At 49.3% G+C, this 23,176-nt stretch overlaps 1 protein-coding gene across 41 annotated transcripts in view; it reads right to left on the reverse strand.

Moving 5' to 3' along the window:
• Positions 1-23,176, reverse strand: part of SORBS1 (sorbin and SH3 domain containing 1) — a 242,569-nt gene continuing 219,393 nt past the window's right edge. For 19 of the 41 annotated variants that reach the window (XM_047760535.1, XM_047760533.1, XM_047760537.1 and 16 more), the window contains 6 exons: positions 22,967-23,161; positions 20,439-21,200; positions 10,193-10,252; positions 9,389-9,447; positions 6,292-6,404; positions 1-2,767 (listed from right to left, as the gene is read on the reverse strand). In XM_047760535.1, coding sequence (XP_047616491.1) covers positions 2,700-2,767; positions 6,292-6,404; positions 9,389-9,447; positions 10,193-10,252; positions 20,439-21,200; positions 22,967-23,161 — 1,257 coding nt within the window. In that variant the 3' untranslated portion in view covers positions 1-2,699. The remainder of the gene's footprint in view (positions 2,768-6,291; positions 6,405-9,388; positions 9,448-10,192; positions 10,253-20,438; positions 21,201-22,966; positions 23,162-23,176) is intronic. The other 22 variants (XM_047760562.1, XM_047760567.1, XM_047760556.1 and 19 more) reach the window with 3 other exon arrangements.

Here is a 23,176-nt window from a genome sequence, read left to right on the forward strand (position 1 = left end):
TTTACAGTCCCACTTCTTAAGCATATGATTTTTTTTTTTTCCTCTTACTGACCCAGAGAGACTGCAAAAGATAAGTAGTTTGGGGCTTGCCTTTACCCAGAAGCATGACTCATCTATCAAAATGTGTTGTAGGGCACATGCCTCCAGTTAGTTGCGCTTGGATTAATAAACCTGTATAAATATCTCAGCATAAAAATAGGTATTTTATATTCCTAAATGTCTGAGGACAAAGGAGCAGTCGAACCCTTTGTTTCTTGTTTTATTGTGTGTAGGAAGCTGAAGTTGTAACAGACGCAAAGTTGTAACAGATGAGTTGATTCAAGGCGGGCAAATGGGTGAGGCATACCTGGGATTCTGGAGATGTACAAAGTTTTGTGGCTGGCATCATATGCAAATGTGGCTTTACAAATTGGTTTATTTTCTAGCTGTATTTAAAGAGGTGTTCAAAATAACCTACTTAATAAGTACCCCTCTAAACAGGTAAGATTGTGTTGTTCAGGGTTTGCCTCGAAGAAAGACCAGGAAACACATTTAGCCGGGATAAGAATTACATTCCAAAATGGGTGAAATGCTACAAAATGCACAGGCATAGATGCACTTGAACTACGTTTGGGGGTGGGGAGCAGGGAAGCAGAGACAGAAACATATTGCTTTGGAAGGCCCACCTCACCGTCCAAGGGCACTGAGTCTTAATTTAAGGAGTATCAAGGAGTCCCTTTCCACCCAGGAAGTGCATCCACCCCTACCTGCTCCCCTCCCCCACAACCTAGCCCTGGTAGTTCCACAGACTTTCCCCCTTGGGATTAAGGCTCTGCTGTGTCCTTGTTAAAAAGCCAGTGTTTCTGAAAGAAGTAACACGTTCCTCCTATCAGTCACTTACACTCTAGTGTGAAGGAGTCAGTGGCAGGTGCTTTCCTGAGAGCAGGATTTGAAAGGACTGGGAGAAAGTGAGGGTATTGTGGCTGTCTGACGCAGGGTGGGTAGCTGATGGGGGTCCTAAGATGAGTAGTGGAGACAGACGCAGAGGCACTGAAGACATTCTTTGCCTACTTATGAAGACTCCAGACTTGGGACATCGGTCCTGGGACAATTCTGAGCTATATGCAGAGAGCCGCGGTCCCTGTACACACTCGACCAGCCTAGAACTGGTCCACCTATTTGTGACCTTGAATGCATATTTGTAGGGAGGATGAGTTCGAAGACCCTGGAACAGGTTCCAAGTATTTCTAGCCAAAAACTAGCCCTCAAGTTTCCTCCAGCAACCTAGCTGTTCAAAAGTGAGCTAACGGAGACAGAAATATGACTATGCCTTTAGGATCCCTTCAGGGAAAATTCATCTCTCCCTCTTCAACCCTTCTTAGCACATATCACAGTCTCTCTGGATTGAATGTTCCTTGCGTGTCTGTCTCCCCAACCACCTCTTGAGTTCCCAGCAGGCAGGGAGCGGGTCATTTCTAGCTTCGTCTCTTCAAGGTGTCTCATGGGCTGATAAACACCCTTGCCCTGGATAAAGCTGTGACCGAACACCCCACACCTCACAGGGGCCTCCTTCCTTGGCTCTGACCCCTCCAAAGGACAGATGTCCTGGGGGGTGGATGAATCATATGGCCTCACACTTAGGGTCACTGCACCTTCTGTGCTGGAGAGAAGCCAGGATACATAACCCTGGGCTGCTGTATTGTGAGTGGTCCCTGGACTCTGTGGGGAGTGAAAAATGGAGACATGCAACCCTTTCTGAAGCCTGGGAGCATCCAGTGTACAAGAGTGTGTATTAAATGAACCACTGAACACCATGCTTGGTTCTCTGAGAATAGGCCCAGCCACCCCAAACTGTCCTGGCCTAAAACAATCCAGACAAGGAAGGGTGGCCTTGGCATTCTGCTAGGAAACTGTGCTGCCCTGAAGGTGACTATTTGTAAAAGCCAGTGATAATGGGGAAGGAGCCACTGCAAGAATCTCAAGGGCTATAGGGCTTCTTGCCTTAATCACTTGAAAGGCAAATGTTCACTTTCTGCCTGGCCCCCTTGCTCCACGTGCAAACCTTGTGTGCTTTTCTGGCTGAACATCGGGGCACTGGTGGCAATGCTGCAGGCAGGCTGAATGCACAGGGCCCCTACTCTGACCTCCACTTCCCAACATACCTGCAGTGAGGGACTTGGGCTGGGGTCGTTTGGGGGCTCCCCCACTGTTTAGGAGGCATCTCAGCAGTCCCAACTAATCTCTAGCAGGGCTAAGGGCGAGACGAGGGGGAGTCTACATGGAGCCTTGCAGAATGGCTGGGACTCTGCTCGGTGCTCCGAGGGCTCCTGCAGGACAAACGACCCTTTTGAGCCAAAGCTGGTCAAGCCTGGGGCAGCAGGAGGCCTTTCTGACCTAACTGCTCCGGGACCCTGCCGCAGCTCGGTTTACCCAAGCCGGGCAGGAGGCGGAGGGAGAAGGGCAGGGCCGGCGTGGCTCCCAGAAGCAGCTAAACTAATACTGCTTTGCCTCATTCCTTTTTTTGCATGGTTCAAGTCCTGTCTGATAAGTAAACTTAGACAGGCTCGGGTTTTAAACACAACACTTCTCTGTCCTCTTTTGCTTCTTACTTTATCCACTGCATTAGTTTTCCTACTGACTCAACATTTAAATAAAGAGACCAATACATGAATTCTGCTTCATCCTCCAATAAAGGATCATCTCCGTGGTTTTCAGTCTTCTTATAGATATAAAGGCCTCACATAGTTGCCTGGGAAAGTACCAAACTGCCTTGTCCTTCTTGAAGTACCTAGAAAAAAGGGGGGAAAAAAAGACACATACACAATGACAAGACTCACCTCAAAGAGTTCAGAGAGCCTTTGATAACAATCCTACAGCTTGTAGAAGAGCATATAGTTTCCAACCCACTGTCTCTTATCTCCTTTAGGTCGAAGAATAATGCTGATGATAAGCAAGGCATTCAGAACCCTCCCATCTTTTTTTTTTTTTTGTCTTTTCTAGGGCTGCTCCCGTGTATATGGAGGTTCCCAGGCTAGGGGTCTGATCAGAGCCATAGCCACCGGCCTATGCCAGAGCCACAGCAACTCGGGATCCGAGCCGCATCTGCAACCTACACCGCAGGTCACGGCAACACCGGATCCTTAACGCACTGAGCAAGGCCAGGGATGGAACCTGCAACCTCATGGTTCCTAGTTGGAGTCGTTAACCACGGCGCCACAACGGGAACTCCTGGAACCCTCCCATCTTTTAAGATAGTAAACTTGGAAGTCAGAGAGCTTCAATATCAGAGCTGACTTTGAACCTAGGTCTTCCGACTCCCAGGCCACTGATCTCTCCCATATTTCTCCATTAGGAAAGAATGAACACATTTCAACACAAGAAGGTGCTAAGGATTTAGAATTTCTAAGCTGTAATATTTCTAGACGTCCATTCGATCTGAATGCGCGGCGAAGGGAAATTTCTCCCCTCAGCCCCAAACTGATTCCCTGTCTTTGCTACCAACATTGTCAGGGTTCCTGCTGAGCCAGGAGCACTGAGCTACCAGGGAACAAAGCCATTCCCGGGCTGCTCCACACCCAGAATTGCTGGATTCCCTAATCTTGTTCCTTTCCTTGGGCTTCTCTCTCTAAAGCTGGGAGGTGCTGGGTGATGACACATTGTGTCATTGTTACCTTCCTGTTAGCAGATATCACAATATGATCATTACATCCTCCCCCCAGCTGGCCTGGCCAGCCGTCACAATCCGGTTCAACACATTTCAAGCAGCCACTGCCAGGGGGATGGAGTTTTTGCCAGCAGTCAAACTTCTACACCAAATGTGTCAAAGCTAAGGCCATCTAAAACAATCAGCTGAGGAGTTCCCAGGGTGGCTCAGTGGGTTAAGAACCCCACTAGGATTCATAGGATGCAGGTTTGAACCCTGGCCTTGCTCAGTGGGTGAAGGATCTGGTGTTGCAGTGAGCTGTGGTGTAGGCCACAGATGTGGCTCGAATCTGGTGCTGCTGTGGCTGTGGCGGAGGCTGACCTCTGTAGCTCAGATTCGAACCCACAGCCCAGGAACTTCCATATGCCGCAGGTACAGTCCTTAAAAAAAAACCTCTCAACCAGCCCCAGTGGAGGAGGGTGGAGTGTCGAAGAGGTTGCAGAGAATTGAGAGGATAAGGCCCAGAGATGTGCTTGTATAGCTGGTGTGTACCTTTCCATCGATGAGAAAGAAGAGCTGTCTGGGTTACTTTATGTCTTGTCTGAATACAAAGCTACTTTTCTAAGTGTTGGAACAATTAAGGAATCTAAAAAATTTCCTTAACAAAGCAGCCTGGGATGCCCCTCACCCCATCTCATATTCTCATAAAAAAAATGTAAATATTCCTGGAAGAGGTTAGTAGCTAGTTTGCACTCTACATATGATCGCCCTGTGTGGCTCCTGAGCCCCCAAAACATGGCTGGTCTATATTGAGCTACGCTCTGACTGTAAAATATACACTGGATTTCAAAGACTTCTTCTTAGAAGAAGGTAAAATATCTCCCTTGCAATTTTTTATACTGATGACATATTCGTGATAATATTTTGAATATTATCCTGGTATGATGAGGCGGCTTTCTAGGAAGCTGGTAAACCTTTCTGGCTTCCCATTTATGCTGAGGCTTTGCAGTTCTCTCAGGGCCCCAGCCCTGACCTCACTTCGCTTTAGCAAAGCTCTGCTAGAGAGATCAGGAAAGAGTTGGTCCTTGGAAAAAAGGGTAAAGCCAGTTGTTTAAGGGGAAAACTGAGACAAAGTGTGTCGATGGCTCCCTAACATTTTTTTTTTTTTTTGTCTTTTTAGGGCCACACCCATGGCATATGGAGGTTCCCAGGCTAGGGGTCTAATCAGAGCTGTAGCCGCTGGCCTTCGCCACAGCAACGTGGGATCCGAGCTGCATCTGCGACCTACACCACAGGTCACGGCAACACCGGATCCTTAACCCACTGAGTGAGGCCAGGGATCGCACCTGCAACCTCATGGTTCCTAGTCGGATTTGTTAACCACTGAGCAACGACGGGAACTCCAGCTCTTAACATTATATTCCTGCCTAAGTAGAGAGAACATAGGCTCAAGGAGGGGTAGGCCTGAGTTCAAATACTGGCCCTACCTGGTGCTCCCTGGGCGGTGACCTTGGGGCTAGTTATCTAATGCCTTTGGGGCTAGTTATCTAATGCCTTTGGGCCTGAGTGTCTGAATCTCAAAATGATCTTTTTCTTTTTTTGGCTTTTTAGGGCTCCACTTGTGGCATATGGAAGGTTCCCAGGCTAGGGGGAGAATCAAAGCTGTAGCTGCCGGCCTACACCACAGCCACAGCAATGCTGGACCTGGGCCACGTCTGCGAGCTACTCCACAGCTCACAGCAACGCCAGATCCTTCACCCACGGAGCGAGGCCAGGGAATCGAACCCACATCCTTCATGGATACTAGTCAGATTCGTTTCTGCTGAGCCATGACAGGAACTCCTCAAAATTATGTTGAAGAGGATAATTCTTAAGGCAGGTTGTTGAAAGAGCTTCACTAAGAAAGTGTAACACTTGTCTGTTTTGTTACAGAATCTCAAATTCTGATCCATATCTCCCCCTCCTATAAAGGTGAATCCTTTGTTTTAATTGAGCAGGTTGGGAGTTCCCACCATGGTATACAACGGATTAAGAATCTGACTGCAGGAGCTGGGGTCGCTGCAGAGGTGCAGGTTCGATCCCTGACCTGGTGCAGTGGGTTAAAGGACACACCATTGCCACAGCTAGGGTGAAGTTTGCAGGTGTGGCTTGGATTGAATCCCTGGCCCCGGGAACTTCCAAAGGTCATGAGTGCGGCCAAAAAAAAACAAAACAAAAAAACAAAACCCAAAAAGCAGGTTGCTTTGACAAAAGTTATTTGAAGCCTGGAATAAAGTCTGTGGACTGTCTACACATATGCTCAAGTTTCAGGACACAAATCTAGGTTTGGATGTACTTGTGTTGTTTCATAGGCGTTTTAAAAATAAACGCCAAATGTAAGACAGAGTTGCATGATAGAAATACAAACAAAACTCAGTGGATGAAGCTGGCAGCTGCCCTTCCGTGCAGTAGATGTTGGCATATTTGGTTTTGAGGTTCAATGTCAGTATCATCCACGCTGCCTTGAGAGCCAACATAAACTGGGGAGCCCCAGCATTCCTCACAGTAGTAAAGGAACTGAGAAGGCCCTTCTTTCTGTGCAGAGAAAACTGCCCTTTCCATGACTCATCACTCCCAGTTACTTCTTCGATTTATGCCACTAGTAAGAAAAGCATGACAAGATGACTTACCAACAAACCATCCATCGTCACATTTTTCCATGACATCAACAATATCTCCATCTCGGAGTTCCAATTCATCATCATTCTGCGGTATATAGCTATACAATGCTTGGTAGCTAAATCTGTAAATGGGAAGAGTAACTATTAAGAGACTCACACACTGATGGGATTAAATAATGAGTTTTCAAAACTCAGTTCGGTCAACTCTTGGGTAGTGTTTCCTACTCATCATGGGGGATCTAAGTATTTTATTAGCCATTTTTCTAAAAACTTAGCATCTAGGGAAAGCCATTCAACAGGTGATAAAATTCACTGGGATGGGGAACTTCTGAGAAGCAAATCCTTATCAGTCCTTTTATTTAGTCTCAGGTGGTTGCCATGGCCAACCTTTTTTGTCTAGATGCTCCCCCTTTAAATAAGTCATTCTCTTAACAGGACAATACATGTAGATTATCAAGGATAATCAGAAGATACTTAGCTTCAGAGACAGGCATTATATTCTGGTCACATAATTGGAGGAGACAACTCTATATATATAATTTTAAAAAGTACATCCCAGTTGCCTCGCTGTTCAGCAAAGCTACCTTGAGGTTCTTTACCTGCCAACACGCCTTTCATTAATTGCTTCCATGTGTGCATGCCATTTTTCTGAAACTCTTGAAAGCATTTCTCTCCTGGGGATGTTTGGGGTTAGGATTTTTATGTACTTGCTAATTGGCCTAAGGCAATTCGGTCTGTGTTGTTGTGCGATCAGGCTCTGCAGAAAGCTGGGTTACTTGTGGTAAAATCTGATACCTGCTTTGGCAACAAATAAAAGCTTGCTTTCGTGTATTCCTTGGGCAAATATGTAAGAAGTATCTACTATGCCCCAGTTCACATAATTCTGTTTGCTTGCTAATTTGATGGAACACAACAGTAGTTGCCAACACTCTGCAAATGAGCCAATCACCTATCGTTTTCAGTGGAAGCCAGTGGATCCCAGTGTGTGGGCAAGAGAGACAAGTAAGTGGAAACAAGTTCCCAGAAACAAGAGGCTTGTTTTCCTCTGCTAAAACCAAAGGGGCGATTTAATTTTATCTATTTATTTTTCTTTTTTTGTCTTTTACCATTTCTTAGGCTACTCCCACGGCACATGGAGGTTCCCAGGCTAGGGGTTGAAACGGAGCTGTAGCCACTGGTCTATGCCAGAGCCACAGAAATGCCAGATCTGAGCTGCGTCTGCGACCTACACCACAGCTCACGGCAACGCCAGATCCTTAACCCATGGAGCAACGCCAGGGATTGAACCCACAACCTCATGGTTCCTAGTCGGATTCGTTAACCACTGAGCCAAGACGGGAACTCCCGATTTAATTTTATAGTATTTATCCAAATGCAGTGAAACTCTGGGAGATGGATCTGTCTGCCAGAAGGAAGGTCTCTAATGACGAATTAAGTGATGCAGATGGATTTCCAGTTGGTACATGAATATGTTTTGATGTTTCTGTATGTGCCTGCTGTCTCCTACCCCCACCTCAACGCCTTGACCAGCCTCAGCTCTGGGAAATTACTCCTGGTGTCTGCCTGTTCCTTATTTTGGGCAGGCTTTGCCCTCTTCAGGACATGGTTCCATAGATACAGTCCTTCCCGCCTCCTTTGCCAATTCTGGTGCCTGGCTCTGGGCAGAGGGCTCTTTACTCTTCCCCCATTTCCTGAGGAAGAAGCTCACTGCAGGCAGCAGTTAATTTTCCTCCTCTCCTGCTCCTGTTTCCACGTGTGAGGAAGGGTCCCTTGTCCAGGCCAGGCTAAACTCCCATCCTGGGACTATTCCCTTAACTCTTTTGAGTCTGTCAAGTCCTTCTCCTCAAGTACAAATGGGCCTAAGTCTCTGCATCCTAAAAACACCTCCCCTGGCTCTGCTATGCCCTGAATGTATTACACCCCACCCTGCTCCTTGCCCTCACCCTCACAGTGACTCATCAGCCCTTCCTAATGGAGCATCTGCCTCCCCCTCTCCAGCACTGCCATCGCAGAGGTCGCAGGTGACTTTCCCAATTTTCTTAAGTCCTACCCTCCTCGGCCTCTCTGAAGCAGGGGCACCGCTGACCACACCCTGCTTGCTCTGTTCCACATAACCGGAGGCTCTCAGGCCCTCGCCTGTGTCTCTTGCTGTCCCTTTGCTTGGCTGCTACTTGGTGGCCTTCGAAGTTGGTTCCCCAAGGATCTACGCTCCGTTCTCGTCTCCCTTTACCCCTGTCTCGTTGGGAAATCTTATATACTTCCATGCACGAAGCGCCCACTCTGTCCTAGCTCAGGCCCTCAGCATTTCTTTGCTGGCTTCTTATCTCCTAACCATCATCTTTGTCCTTTTGTCTCTCAAATCCAGCCTCCACTCTGCTGCCTGAGTCATCACCCCAAAACAAAATCCAACCCATTGTTCTGTATTTTAAAAACCTCCCGTAGTTCCTGAGTGAATGCAGACTAAAAGCCCAACCTATTTCCACTGCCTTCTGCATTCTACAAACGGACCCCGACCTGCTCCTTGGCTTTGCCTTCATCTCTTCCAGGCACTGTGGCCCCTGGGGTCTTCCGGACCTTCTCCAAACACACCCTGCCCCCAGGCCTTGGCACATCTGGCTTCCTCAGCTGGGAAGACTTTGACCCCCCTGCTCTAGCTCTCAAATCCAATTTGTCTTTCGACACTCATTCCAAACCCCCTTCTTCTATGAATGGAGTTGACGCCTCTGTGCTTAAAACATAGGAGATAGCCAATACTGTTGGTTTAAATCAATCCCATTCACTCGTCTCCAATCCGAATTCACCCCTCTTTCTTCTATCTTCCCACCACACTGGGAATGAAACCAGCCAGCCCAGCTCCCCTCTGCCCCGTAGGGCAGTTAATGCTTTTACTTGTCTCTCCTCTAACAGTCTCTGACCTCCTTTATTTTACCTGCCACCTGTTTTCCCTTGGGCTGATTGGAAAGGGCTTTATGAGAAACCCTCAGAGAAGTTGGGGGCGACCATTCTTTCCCCCCAAGGGCTTGCCCCTGCTCAGTCAACGATCCATTTCCTAAGGCCCAACAGCCTCCCGAGGCCACGAAAATGGAGGTTCGCCAAGTGTACTTACAAATCCTGGGAGGTTTGACTCCTGTCTGGGGTGACTCTTCGCTGCTGGGCTTGAGGTTGCTGAGAAATGATTAAAGATGATTTATTGTCAGAAGGGGATACCTTGTGATGAAAGTCAAGGGGATGAGAAACAGTGCTGCAGTAATGAACCGATTTTTCGGCAATGTTTATGATCTCATTGCAAACTGCTTCCTGTGAGGTGGCCCCGAGAGATCCAGAAACCCCCATAAAACAGTCAACATGGGGACACAAGAGAAAAAAAAAAAAAAGAAAGAGAGGAAGAGATGTGACATTCCAGACGAAGCACATAAGTCCAGGGAAACAACAGAGTTGAAGATCCAGGTTAAAAATATAGGTATTCCAGTAGTGGAGTGCAGGAGGGATCCAGGCGTAAGCATGGAAAAAAACAGGTGAGATACAGAAGAATTTGGGATTTAGTATGAATATTTAAAAAAAAAAAAAGCCAGCAGCATAAAAGCCTGTAATTTAGTGAGTAATGGTTACAAACAGAATAACTTCAGGATAGAAATGCAAGTATGTATCCCCATTCATGCACTAGCACCTGAATTTAAACCCCCATGTAGCCAGAGGAGAAATATGGTCTCTATATTCCTCTGCCTTTTTTTTTTTTTTTTTTGAGAGGGGAGGGGGTGGCCTAGCATCTTTGTCTACTACAATAGCCATATGATTCTTGTAAAGAATGGCTCTGTAAGTTAACCAGGCATTACTCCAGTCTAGAGCCTAGAGGTCAGGAAGAATTAATTCTCTTTAGAAAAGCTACAGTCTTATTCAACAGGCATCTTACCACATAGCTCTTTTCAGACTCTGTGAGATCAGGTCCTGCTCTCAATGAATGATGAGAAGGCTGTGATCACCAAGCAAATTATAAGGGAGACATTTTAGCAGATGTCACATTGGAAAGGAGTCAAAATAAAAGTGTGAGCAAATACACATACCACACCAGCACACTCGATGACACCGGATACTCGTGGCATATGGCCACTGAGTTTCCACGACAACACGGTGGGTGCAGAGGAGAAAATGCAATGTACAGAGTTAGAAGCAAGCATCCACGCAATGCAATGGGAACATGGCTGCAGTGAGGTGAGAATGAATAACACAGGGACCCCAGATGGGCAGGGAAGACACAGAAGGGCTGCCTTAAAGGAACAGTCATGTCCCTCCGTAAACAACACACTTTGGTCCCCTGGCTCTCGGCTGGCATCTATGCGAGGATGGCTGTACCAGAAGCCAGTTTCGGTTACTTTGTTGACAGGGAGCCTCCTCTGACAAAGCAAGTTTGTAAAACTCTCAGAGATGCCATTTTCCCATACTTACAAAAACCAGTGCTTTTGACAAACTCCTTGGTACTACATGATGTATCAAACAATACTGTTCCCCAGGAAAAAGCTGCACGTGATCCACCCCAGCTGTGTGACAGATGAGTTCTGATAAGCTCACAGGGCAGGGCTTGCTTCCAGACATAGGAGGGTGTGTCCTGACACAGCTGTAGAAATGCCCCCATCATTCTTCATTCACCAGCTCAAGCAGACCTGTCTTTTAAGTAAGGATCGTATAGGCCGTCACAGGAAGGGTGTGTGGAATTATTTCCCCCAGAGAGGATTCAACTGCAAGCTCTAAGAAGTCTCCTTAAATCAACATTTGAAGAGCCATCCTTGGAAAAACCCTCCAGGTAATATGCAATAATAGCAATGAGCCACAGCACCTCCAACGCCTTCTAGAAGGGCACTTAGATATTTGTGTGTGTGACCCACTTGTTCACAGGAAGGCCCAGAAAAGGGGAGGGCATTCCCTGAGGTTACCCAGCAAGTTAGTGGTAGGCTTGTCTCCTGGATTCACTTACTGTCCCACTGGACCTTCTCTTTCATCCTCTGGCCATTCCCACATTATTAAATGTGCTCACTGACATTACTGTCAGTGAGTCCCACAGAAACCCTGGAGTCAGGCATTGGAGTTCCCAGGCTTAGGGGTCCAGTCGGAGCTGTAGCTGCCGGCCCATGCCACAACCACAGCCACTAGCAATGCAGGATCCAAGCCGCATCTGCGACCTACACCACAGCTCATGGCAATGCTGGATCCTTAACCCACTGAGTGAGGCCAGGGATCGAACCTGCATCCTCATGTGTGCTAGTTGGGTTCATTAACCGCTGAGCCACAACAGGAACACCTGTAAAGCTGCTTTTTTTTTTTTTTTTTTTTTTTGTCTTTTGAGGGCCACACCCACAGCATATGGAGATTACCAGGCTAAGGGTCTAATCAGAGCTGTTGCTGCTGGGCTATGCCAAAGCCACAGCAATGCCAGATCTGAGCCCTGTCTGTGACCCACGCCAGAGCTCACGGCAATGCCTGATCTTTACCCACTGATGGAGGCCAGGGATCGAACCCACAACCTCATGGTTCCTAGTCAGATTCATTTCCACTGAGCCACGACAGAAACTTTTTTTTTTTAGTTGCTTTCAAAGCACATATAGAGGTCCATTACCTCACCTGACTTTTATATTCACCCTTTACTTGGGGAGGGCAGAAATGGAAATTTTAAGGCTTGAGAAGTCTGAAGATTTGCACAAGGTGGCAAAGCCATGGAGTACTGAAGCTCTCAGGGTCTAATCGCCATACACCATCGCCCTCTTGGCTCACGATGGGACAGCTGGGGTGAGGGTGATACCAACACCCAGCTCCTGCCTCTTCTGCAAACAGGATCTGTAACTTTTTTCTTGCATCCTCTTTCTTCATGTAAAAGGTCCAGTGTGTGGAATGGGTATCATCCATTCATTAACTCAGGGAGCCACAGTATTGAAAAAGGAGCCTGAGCCAGCTCATACTGTCCCTGGTCTCAGGTCACATGCAAGCCAGAGGATGCATGTCATGGCAGCCTTTACATCACAAAAACTTAATATCTAGTACAAACTGAACTCATCCCTGAGAGGTAACTTGCTTCCTTACTTAACATTTGTGGAATAAAGGAAGGCAAGTTAAATATTTATCCTGTTAGCTAAGTTTCAATTTCTCCCTATTTGAAATGTATTCCTTAGATTTAAACCAAACATCTCATAAAGCTAAAATGTAAACTAGGTTTTTTTTGGGAGGGCAGGGTGTGTGTGTGTGTGTGTGTGTGTGTGTGCGCGCGCGTGCACGCACACAGGGCTTGGGGGATGGGTATGGCACATGGACTCTGGGTGGAGATGGAAACCACTGCTATCTATCACAGGGACTCGCCCTTCATTAAAAGGCTGTTTACCTTCAGATTTTTTTTTTTTTCTTCTAAGTCTATGTTTTCTTTCCCTGGTCTCATTTGCTAACCATGTACGTCTTTCTATTTCTCTTCCTCTGAACCTATGCTGTCCAGTACGGTAGCCAGTAGCCACATGCATCTACTTAACACTTGCAATGGGGCCAATGGAAAATAACGGAAAATATCTCGATGATTATACTGATTATATGTTAAGGTGACACTATTTTAAGTATGTTGGATTAAATCAAATATGTTACTAAAATGAATTTCACTTGTTCCATTTTAATACCAGAAAATTTTAAATTACGTACACAACTCAACATTACAGTCCTGTGGGCAGCGCTGCTCTAAACCCTCCCCAGCTCTTTAAGCCTAAAAAAGCAGACAGAATTCTAACCAGAGCCCCAGCCGGGGTTAGGGATAAAAGGAGTATTATCTCATGCTAAGTACATTTCGGACTCTCGGAAATACATTCCAGCTTTTCACATGTTTAGAAAAACAGCCGCCAGCCCAACACACACGCAGCCCTCGCGCTGCACTGCCCCCCCCATCAACAATAAGCATGTAATAGTTGCTGCTCCAGAAACCACTTTACTTCCATATTTGCACACACATGCCCAAGTCGGCCTCTTGGCCCGGAGCTCTTGTTTCATTCTTCTGAATGAGCAACCCTGCCTGTGTCCTTGCTCTGTTGCTCTTCTCCCTCCAGTTCACTGAAGTCCCTCAGAAATCTGCCCCGGGGGCTCTCCCTGGGGCTGTTAATCCCTCTGGAGCCACAAAACACCTGGTGCTACTTTGATTTACCAAGCATCCTCCTCCAGGTCTGGGTGGGTGCCAAAGCCTGGGCGCCCAAAATAAAATGTCCCCAGGCCTGAGTCCAGCAGGACGTCCTGGAGCTGTGGACACAGGAACACCCGCTCTGCGGGGCCCCGAGCCCCTCTAGCAGCATCGCGCGTCTCTGCTGGCCTGACTGGCTCTGAAATGGCTCTTCTGCCCATCTCCCACCCCAAATCTTCTTATCCTCTCTGGTGTGACTCACACTGGTCGCTCAAGGGACAATTGGACTTGGGAGGGAGGAAACTGGGTTCCAGGCCAGGCTCTCACACTCCTTTAGTGTCTTTTGAGCAACATGCTTCGCTTCTTTGGATTTCAAGTTCTTAGGAAAATACGCAGCTTGGACTTGATTTACATAAACATCCTGTTTGGCTCTCAAGTTCTAACACAGCGATTAGAATGTGCACATCCTATGAACTGAAGATGGGGGCAGGGCTGACCCGGATCAAGGGGGCTGGTGCTGCACTGGCTGCCCACTGGAGACCCTGGAGTAAGGTGGCTTTGGACTGTAGCCTCCAGGGTGGCTGGAGGCCTCCCTTCTGGCCATTGGGAGGTGAGGGGTGACTCCAGAAGTAGAAGAGGAGCTGGACAAACTGGGTCAGAGGAGTCAGAAGACCTGAATGCTTCAGGCTCCTGGGTTTCAGCTCTGGAAATCTCCACGGGTCCTGCAAAATAGGCTGATTCCACTGAGTTTTCCCCTTGGGTTTATTAAGAAAAAGATCCCACCTTACATATTAGTTCAACTGCTTACCATCCAGACTTAATCTGCTGGCAGATCAGTTCACAGACAACACGTCAGCTCTGTTGTAATTTGAATCTGATGACAGCATTACACCTTTTTTTTCAATAGTCATACTTGTGGCATATGGAAGTTTCCAGACCAGGCATTAAATCCGAGCCACGCCTGCCAGCCTACACTGTAGCTGCGGCAATGCTGGATCCTTTAACCCACTGCGAGGGGCCAGGGATCGAACCTGCAGCTCTGTAGCAACTGAGCTGTTATATTCAAATACTGAACCCACTGCACCATGGTGGGAACTCAGACAGCACTAAACTTAAACCCCAGCCTTCTCATGGTCTGTGGTGGGGTCTGTTTCTTTCCTAAAACAATCAGACAAAGTAATGGCAAGTGTGCATCCACGAATGAAGAAACCGGAAGCTTTCTTAGAGGACAGCTTTGTCCTTGAGGTGAGGAAGAATAAGGAGAAACACTAATTCAGAGTATAAATGCTAGATTTTCTAAATTTTGGATTTGTGGAACCAAAGAAAAAGGAGTCTTCCATCTTCTACTTTCTTCTCTCCTCCAGCCCCGTCTTCCTCTCTTAGGTGGAATGGGGAAAGGAGGGTAAACTTCTTCCCCCTGTTACCCCAGTATCACACAAGTATTCACTGAGTGCCAACTACACGCTCTGTGCTAGGTCCGTGAATCTCCATGACGCCTCATTTAATCCTCATAACTCACCAAGGTGGTCCATATTTACCTCATCTTACCAAACCAAGGCCCAACATGTCTGAGATGGGAATTGGAGAGTTAGGATTTGAACCCCAGCCTCTCAACTTCAAGTCCCCTGCCTTCGGCCACACCCTGACCTTCCAGGCTGTGCTCTGCCAGAAGGAGACATCAGAATAGCTGCAGGGATGTGCCCATTAAGAGGCCACCTTAACTCGCCAGGTAAGGGCGACTGGCATGAGGGTTTCTATAGCAATCCCCCATTGCTCGCGAACCCTCTGTCAGGGTGGACCCGGCAACCTCAGGTCTATGCTTCAGTGTTGAGCGCACACCTGCTGGTTATTTTTTGTGAGAACTGCAGCCGCACTGTCTCTCCCCGTCCCGTGCATTGTTGAATACCCTCTGTATATATTTAGAGATTTCCTTTCTGAGTCAGTCAAAGGAAAACATTTCTCCATTTTAGGTGGGTATTTTAACATTTTTAATTTCCTTTCTGTTCTTGTAAGTTGCATCTCAGACTTTCCCTTCTATTTCTGATTTCCACGCTCAAAGCGGGTCTATGCCTTTGTTCTTATCTTTCTGGGAACTAACCTAGCTTCCGGGCAGTAAGGGATGCTCCCTCTGAAGTCACCAAAGCCCATCTTCTGGTCATCGGCTGAGAGGGTCTCTCTTTTTCCCCCCCTTTCTCTAAGTGCTCTCGGAATGACTCAAGTGTGAATCTTTTAAAACACTATGCAAAATTGTGTGCGTGCCACCCTCCTTCCCAAAGTACTGGCCTAGTGTCCTCTGCTAACCTCAGATTCTCCAAGGTTCCAGGGTCCAGAAAAAGTTACGAGTCACTGGAGTAGATGACCTTTAAAGATTCTCTTTAGTGCAGAAGTTCTCTGAGGATCTGTCACGCCAATGATAGGAGCTCTTAAAAACCAAGTCTGGATGCCAGTCAGCAAACAGTGCCTCTCTCTCGGGGGAAGTTCAGTAAATATTTGACAACACCAGCGGTAGAGATTTTCTTTCTCGGCCAATTGTCCTAAACCTTCTTGGCCAAAAGAACACCCAACAAAATCCAAGAACTTGGTTGATAATTCTGAACACTTGGGCCTTTGGCCTGTGTTTGCTTTTGTCCAATTAGTTGAGGCGTCTCTTAACAAAAGAAAAAACTTATTTTCCCGTTGTGAAGGTCCAGAGGTCTATCATAACCCCCCTCAAATTTCTGCATATGTTCTCCTTTCTCTTCTTTCAAATTTTATTTTTATTTATGTACTTTTTTTGGCCAGTCTGCGGCATTTGGAGTTCCCAGGCCAGGGAGCCAGGGATCAGATCCCAGCCTTGGTTTTGACTTATGCCACAGCTGCAGCAACGCCGGATCCTTTTAACCCACTGTGCCGGGCTGGGGATCAAACCTATGTCCTGGTACTACAGAGACACCACAGATCCTGCTGTGCCACAGAGGGAACTCCCACCTTTCTCCTTTGAACTGACATTCACGCAGAATGTTTAGCTAACCATAGACTATCAAAGCTAACAAGTAGTTGGATAGCCTGGTCTGAATCTTTTATGATCAAGGGAAGCTGCCAGAGAAGGGGAGCGATTCACCCCAGGACACACAGCAGGCTTCCGGCCGAGGCATCCTGACTTTGGATGCAGTGCTCTTCCCCCTGGTCCTGGCTTCCCCTTAACACCCCTGGCCCCTCATTCACCCACCTAAAAACGTAAGCAACTGACCCAATGTCTACAAAGGTGTGAAGAGTCAAACCCCCTCACAAGGAAGGGCTTGCACATCGGCAGAGCCGGGGGCATGCAGCCTGGACAGGGGACTCCGGAGAAGGGAGGTAGCCAAGCAGGGACGAGCATCAAATAGGGAATCCTGACGGCCAGTGAGCAAGCATCACAGGGCTTGAGGAAGATGACCAGACACTGTGAGGAGGTGCTGCTCAGTCTCCAGGTTCTCCTTGCAGCTCCTTCTTTCCACCTGAGACACCTGAGCTTCACTCAAACCAGGAGGACCTCACAATTCCCCACCCCCTTCACGTTCCCACCCAGGGCCTGGGCTGGGCTATCTGCCTGCCTTGAATGCCGCCTTCTCATTGTTCGCCTATCAGAAAACGTCCAGGTCTTTCAGCCCCGGATCAAAGCCCACTTTTCTCTTGAAGTCTTTGCATCTTCCCCCTCTTGTTGCTTATTATTTCTCCACATCTCAAACTCTCAGAGCAAACTCTTTGCGGCCCTCCTTCCCTGTCTGTGTTATAATTACTTGTGAACATGCCTCATCTCCCCCAGTGGAGAGCGTACACTCCTTCAGGTGGGGTCATCGTGTTATCTTTTCTTTCGCTCAAGAAATAGTGTGTGCCTTCCACACGCCAGGGGTCCTGGTCCCTAAGGCTGTAACAGTGACACCCAAAGGGATGAAGACAACAGAGCTAAAAAGTGCCCCACTGGGGTCAGGGGCAGAGGGCATGAAAGCACAAAGCCCGGCACTTAATCCCGTCTTGCAGGGGAGGGAAAAGTGGTCAGAAGAGGTTTCCTGGAAGAAGTACGATCTCAGTGGGGGAAGGTGGGCGTTTTCCAGACACACAAGCAAGGAGGCTCTGAAAGGTGAGGCTGGCTTGCTGTCTAAATAGCCAGATCACCTGGGGCCTTTTAAGCCTGTGAAGGAGGAGAGACTTTCCTGAAAGCAAAGGGGAGCCCCTGATGGTGTTCACCCCTCTCTGTCTCTTGCAGCACTTTGCACAGTGCCTGGAACATCCTAGAGGCTCGAATGGAAGAAAATGGTCATGATGTTTCCAAATGTCTCTCCATTTCAGGCTCTCAGGTGAAATTCCCTCTACTTATGGGTCAGATGCTCAACCCAGCTTCCTGAGGGTAAACCAAACTCAGAACTATTGGTTCTCAGCAAGGACAGAAGTGGCAGGCAATTTTCCTGATGTCACAAACGGGTCTGGAATGCATTTATTCAAGTAGGTGACCCAGCCTGAGGTCACATCATGCTGACTGGGCCACCAGAGAATAGCTGTCCTTTGAGTCCTTCCCATCTGTAGCTCTGTCATCCAAGGAGGGCCTCGGGAGGCAGAGAGCTGCTTCTGGGGTTCCTGTTGTGGCTCAGCAGAAATGAATCTGACTAGTATCCATGAGGATGCAGGTTCGATCCCTGGCCTCACTCAGTGGTGAAGGATCCGGTGTTGCCGTGAGCTGTGGTGTAAGCTGCAGACGTGGCTTGGATCTGGCATTGCTATGGCTGTGGTATAGGCCAGCGGCTGAAGCTCTGATTCGACCCCTAGCCTGGAAACTTCCACATGCCATGGGTATGGCCTTAAAAAGACCAAAACAAAAAGAAAGAAAGAAAGCTGCTTCTGAAGGACCTCACTTCCCAGGTTGCTGTCCTGCTCCCAGTCACAGGCGGGGAAAGTGGCGGGGCTTGGGAGGGGGTGTGTGGGCAGGAGCCCTTTTCGCACAGCCCCTCTGCCCTCAACAGGGAGCGAGGCCAGGGCCATGGAGAAGGGGCTTGTGCCGGGAGGGCAGGAGGAAGGGAGGGGACAGGAAGAGGGGCACTTGGGGTCCGGAGGCCCACCAAGAAAGGAAAATCAGTTCCCAACAAGCCTGACTTTCCACACTGCCAGCACGTCCCCTGCTCTCCCAGTGAGGAAGCAGGAAGTGCATACCCCTCACCTCACCCGGGCGCCACACACGCTTCCTGTACATACCGGGTCCTGGCATCGGGCCGCGGTGACTCACCGTTAACCATAACCAGGTCTCCAGGCACTGTGGGCTGACTTGGAACGTTTACAGAATTGTTCCTCTGTTGAGATATTTACTTCTTTTCAACCAGCCACTTCACCCCATCTCCTCCAACGAGCTGTTTTTTCCTTCACCGGACACACCCTTCTCTCCCCTCATGGATCAGGCCTTCCAGGAGCACCTGCTCCCAGGCCAGGCCGAGCCCTCCCCAGGTGCTGCTATTTCCTCAGCCCCACACACGGAGCTGGAGCAACCAGCCACTTTAGGGCGACTTACCACATGCCGAGCACCACGCCTGCCTCATAGAACCCTTACCCTGCCCTGGGAGAAGGGACCAGTTCCACTTCTACTGTGCAAAGGGGAAAACCAGAGAGGGGGGCTACGCCTGACAGCGATCATTCTCCCTCACTGTCTTTCCCTGCAGCAAACCTGCAACAAATGATGCCCCACCCCCAACCATCAGGCTGGGGCTGGTGGTCTGGCCTCACCCAGGCTTCTGGCCTCTGGGCTCCTGCATCCTCCAAGCATACCTCCACTGCTGTGTCCTCCAGTCTCACCAAACGTAAGGCTCCTCGAGGGAAGGAATGCAATGACCCCTGTACCCTACCCAGAGGCTGGTATCTACAGCCCTTGTATAAATATATGATGAGTGCGTAAATGACACTTTAAAGGGAAACTAGGATTGCAGGTGTAAGGATCAGGTACAGTCTACTGTGGGCATTGTGCACAATAAATAAATGGTTTAGCACTGCTTCAAGAATTCAGCTGGTTCTTGAAGTGATTCAAAGAACATTCTAGAATGTTCTCAGTTCCAGAAGCAGCTCTCGGTCCCTCGAAGCAGTTGGCGTCCATTTGCAACATGATGATGTGTTCCGTTCCCAGCCCCAGTGCTTAGCACTTCACACGCATACTTTGGGGAATCCTCTCAAGTGGACCATTGGTGTTATCTCCATTGGCCAGATGAGGAAACTGAGGCTCAGAGACGGGAAGAGCCTCTAGACAGTAGAGGCGAGCAGGTATTTAAATCTGGCTGCTTTGGAGACACTGCCCAAAGTTTTTGACTTCTGGGGTATTAGACGGCATAGCCAAAATTACAGTTAGAACCATGATCTAATTGCCAAGTTCACCTCTCCTTGCTCCAACTTTTTCAGCCCTCAAAACACCCTAGGGCCCACCTCGGTCCAAATCCTGAAATCTTTGTAGCTGACCCAGAGAGCAAATCAGTCACTTAAAAACCTGGCCTGCCCATTCAGGAACCCCAGCACTGGGCCGCTCCCTGGCCAGAAGCAAAATGCACCTGCTCATCAGTGTACAAAGGCCCCTGCGCTCCCACACAGACACGAGACAGGACGAACACCTGACAGGCTGAGCGCTGGCAGGCAGAGCATCACGGGTTATGGACACAAAGCGCGTCGCACACGAAACCAAACCACACGGAGCCAAACCGAAGCCTGGTGTTCTCAGCTGGGTTAGAGCAAACCAAGGATTATCTCCCAGGCACGACTGCACCGGGAGGAAGGCCTTCCTTCTTCGTGGGCCTTGGCACCAGGCCAGGAGGTGCCCAACCTGAGGGTCACTTCTGAATCACCTCCAGAGGCCAGAATACAGACTACCCTTTGCCTCCAACTGGCCCAGCCCTGACACCCCTACTGGATGACCCCCTCCGTCCCCTCCTGGGTCATAATTCTATTCCCAAGGCAAGCAAACAGGTCTCCTGGGCGCCCACTTGGCCGTGGGTGAGTCGTCCGGCCCAAGGCACACACGGTCATGCTGCAGGCCTACCTGGCTCGCACCCGTCCGAGCGGCCTTCCTCTTGGCCGGCTCGCCACCTCTATGAAGCTCTGGGTGCTCAGCCTCCCTTCCCGGGAGAGGGCCACCCAGCGGCCGGCGGGGCCAGCTCTCCTCTGGGGCGTGGAGCTCTGGGAATCTCTGTTCGCTGCTCAGGCACCTGACCACGTCTGAAGGTCTCAGGCAGCTCTTCTTAGAGATCGCGGGTCCACCCAGGCATCTCTCACCTGCCTCCCTGTCACGGGCTCCGCTTTCTTCTCGCCACGGCTGCCGCTTACCCTGGCTGCTAAAGGCGTCGCTAAGCTCCGAGATGACCTTGTCGGAGCGCCCAAGCTGCAGCTGGGAGAAGCTATCCTGGCGGAGCCCCGGAGGTGCCATGTGGGTACTGCTGTCTCCGTTGATGTGGAGAGAGGCCTGGGCACCGGGCACCAGGGAGAAGGCTTTGTGCGGGGGAGGCAGGGCCAGCGGGGAGCCTGCTGCATGTGGGGTGGACCAGTCCGACCAGTTCGAAGTGGGGAGGCTGAGGGACAGGGAAGGGCTGGGCCTCGCCAACGAGGCCAGGGGGTCTGTGCTATAGACAGACGTCTCGGGCAGAGGCGGCAAGGGTGGGGTCAGGGCCAGAGAACGCCGGCTCGGGACCCCTACAGTCAGTGAGATCCACTCAGCAGTAACCGCGTGCATCTCGGGGGACAGGGCTCGGTGGGGGTGGGGCAGAGATGTGGGGGCTGGCACGAGGAGCTTGCTGTGACCAGGAAACTTACAAGGAAAAGAGAGGAAAACAAAAGAAAAGAAGCAAAAGGCACAAGTGTCAGCATTGAGAAGAAAGGAGGAAAATCACCACAAGGGTTCTACGGAGAAGGAGGAAATGCAAAGGACAAGCAGGACACTCTGGTGTCCAGAAAGGAAATCGGCTAGTTGGGAGAGAGACTGGGATGCGGGTGTGTGCGCGTGGGTGCAGGAGGGGGGGGGACGGGAGAGGCACGTGGCATGGAGATGGGAGAAAGGGTCCCATCGGGGCAGGCACAGATGGTGCTGGCAGAATCAGACTTTTAAGGGGACACACTGGACGCTCCCTGCCCCGTCCAACCCGACCACCCTTGCAAATAAAGCCCTGTCCAGAGGAGAAGGTGGCCCAGTGGAACCACTACGTTGTACACCTGAAACTCATATAATATTGTACATTAACCATCCCTCGATTTTAAAAGTTTAAAAAGCCCTGCCATAGCCCTGGCCCTTCTTGGGCTTTTACTTTCCCTGGGGGCTCAGCAAAGAACCTTCCAGAGAGGGGTGTGAGCAGTGCAGTCATCTTTTATCATCATGCTTTGCTACAGTTAAGGGCAAAGTCTGGTTGAGTTTATCACCAAGGGGGATGCCCTGTGCCCGGCTCACACTGCCCCCCCACCCCCCAACCACAAGATCACAGGATCTGGATCTCGCTGTGCAGGAAGCCCTGGGTCAGCCCATCTCCTGCTTTCTGCCAAGAACCACCTCCTGGGGTCAGCAGTGGCAGGTGGGAGAGAAGGAGAGAACTAGAGGATGAGAGGTAACTTACCATTTATAGTCAGTCTACGTCACAGGAAGTCACCCCACTGTACCTCTCCTGAACCCAAGGTCTCTCTCTCTTTTTTTTTTTTTTTAAGGGCCGCACCTGCGGCATATGGAAATTCCCGGGCTAGGGATCGAATTGGAGCTATAGCTGCCAGCCTACACCACAGCCACAGCAACATGGGATCTGAGCTGGGTCTGTGACCTACGCCAAAGCTCATAGCAATGCCGGATCCTTCACCCACTGAGCAAGGCCAGGGATCAAACCCGCATCCTCATGGATACTAGTTGGGTTCATAATCCACTGAGCCACAACAGAACTCCCCAAGGTCTCATATTTTTTCTTTTTTTTTTTTTTCTTCTTGTTTTGGAGAAAGTGGGGATGGGTTTGGAATAATTTAACTTTAAAAAAGTTTGTTTAATGTTCAAGGATGCAAAGACCTTATGATGCCTATAAACCTACTTCCTTTCAGCCCAGTAATAGACAGAGATGCTCTAAGTTCCTTTACCAACCTGGTTCTTGCTTGCAAAGAATACTCTGAATCTGGTCTCTGTCTGAGGATGCAGATGTGAAGTTCTCCCTTTCAATCTCTGTCTTCTGCAGGCCAGTCTTGACCAGTAAGATGACTAAGAGAATCATACTGGCTATAGTATGTATGGGGCAGGGGTGGTACCCAGAACACCAGCTTCACCCGAGATGGGATGCTTCCAGTACGGCATCTCCAGCCAACTGATAATGGCTCTTATTTCTCTTTTTCTAATTACCTCATCCCCAGAGCAATCACCTTGAGTGTATCTTTTTCCCTCCCAAGTTCTTGAAAAATGGCACTTGTACACAAACCCTGGTGTGTATACTCTGCACTGCTGTGATGGTTCTTAATCGTGGTGTTGCAGAACTGCTGCAAAGGGGCTGTGTGCCTGTGGCACTGAGGTGTGTGGTCCTGAGGGTGAAAACCATTGACCAGAAGCATAGGTACCTGAGGGCTTGCAGTGGCACTTCGACTTGGGGAGGAGGAGAAAGGCAGATCGATGTAATCCACGGGGTTTTTCACCAGTGGCCGCTTGATCACATCCACATAGGTGATGGGGAAGATGCCTTGCCGGGACGTCCCTGGGATCCTCCCTTCATACCAGTTCTCGTCCACCTGTCGAAGCAGTGTGATCCTCTCGCCCTGCAAGACACGGCA

The sequence above is a fragment of the Phacochoerus africanus genome, chromosome 15 (assembly GCF_016906955.1).
Source record: "Phacochoerus africanus isolate WHEZ1 chromosome 15, ROS_Pafr_v1, whole genome shotgun sequence".
NCBI classification, from domain to species: domain Eukaryota; kingdom Metazoa; phylum Chordata; class Mammalia; order Artiodactyla; family Suidae; genus Phacochoerus; species Phacochoerus africanus.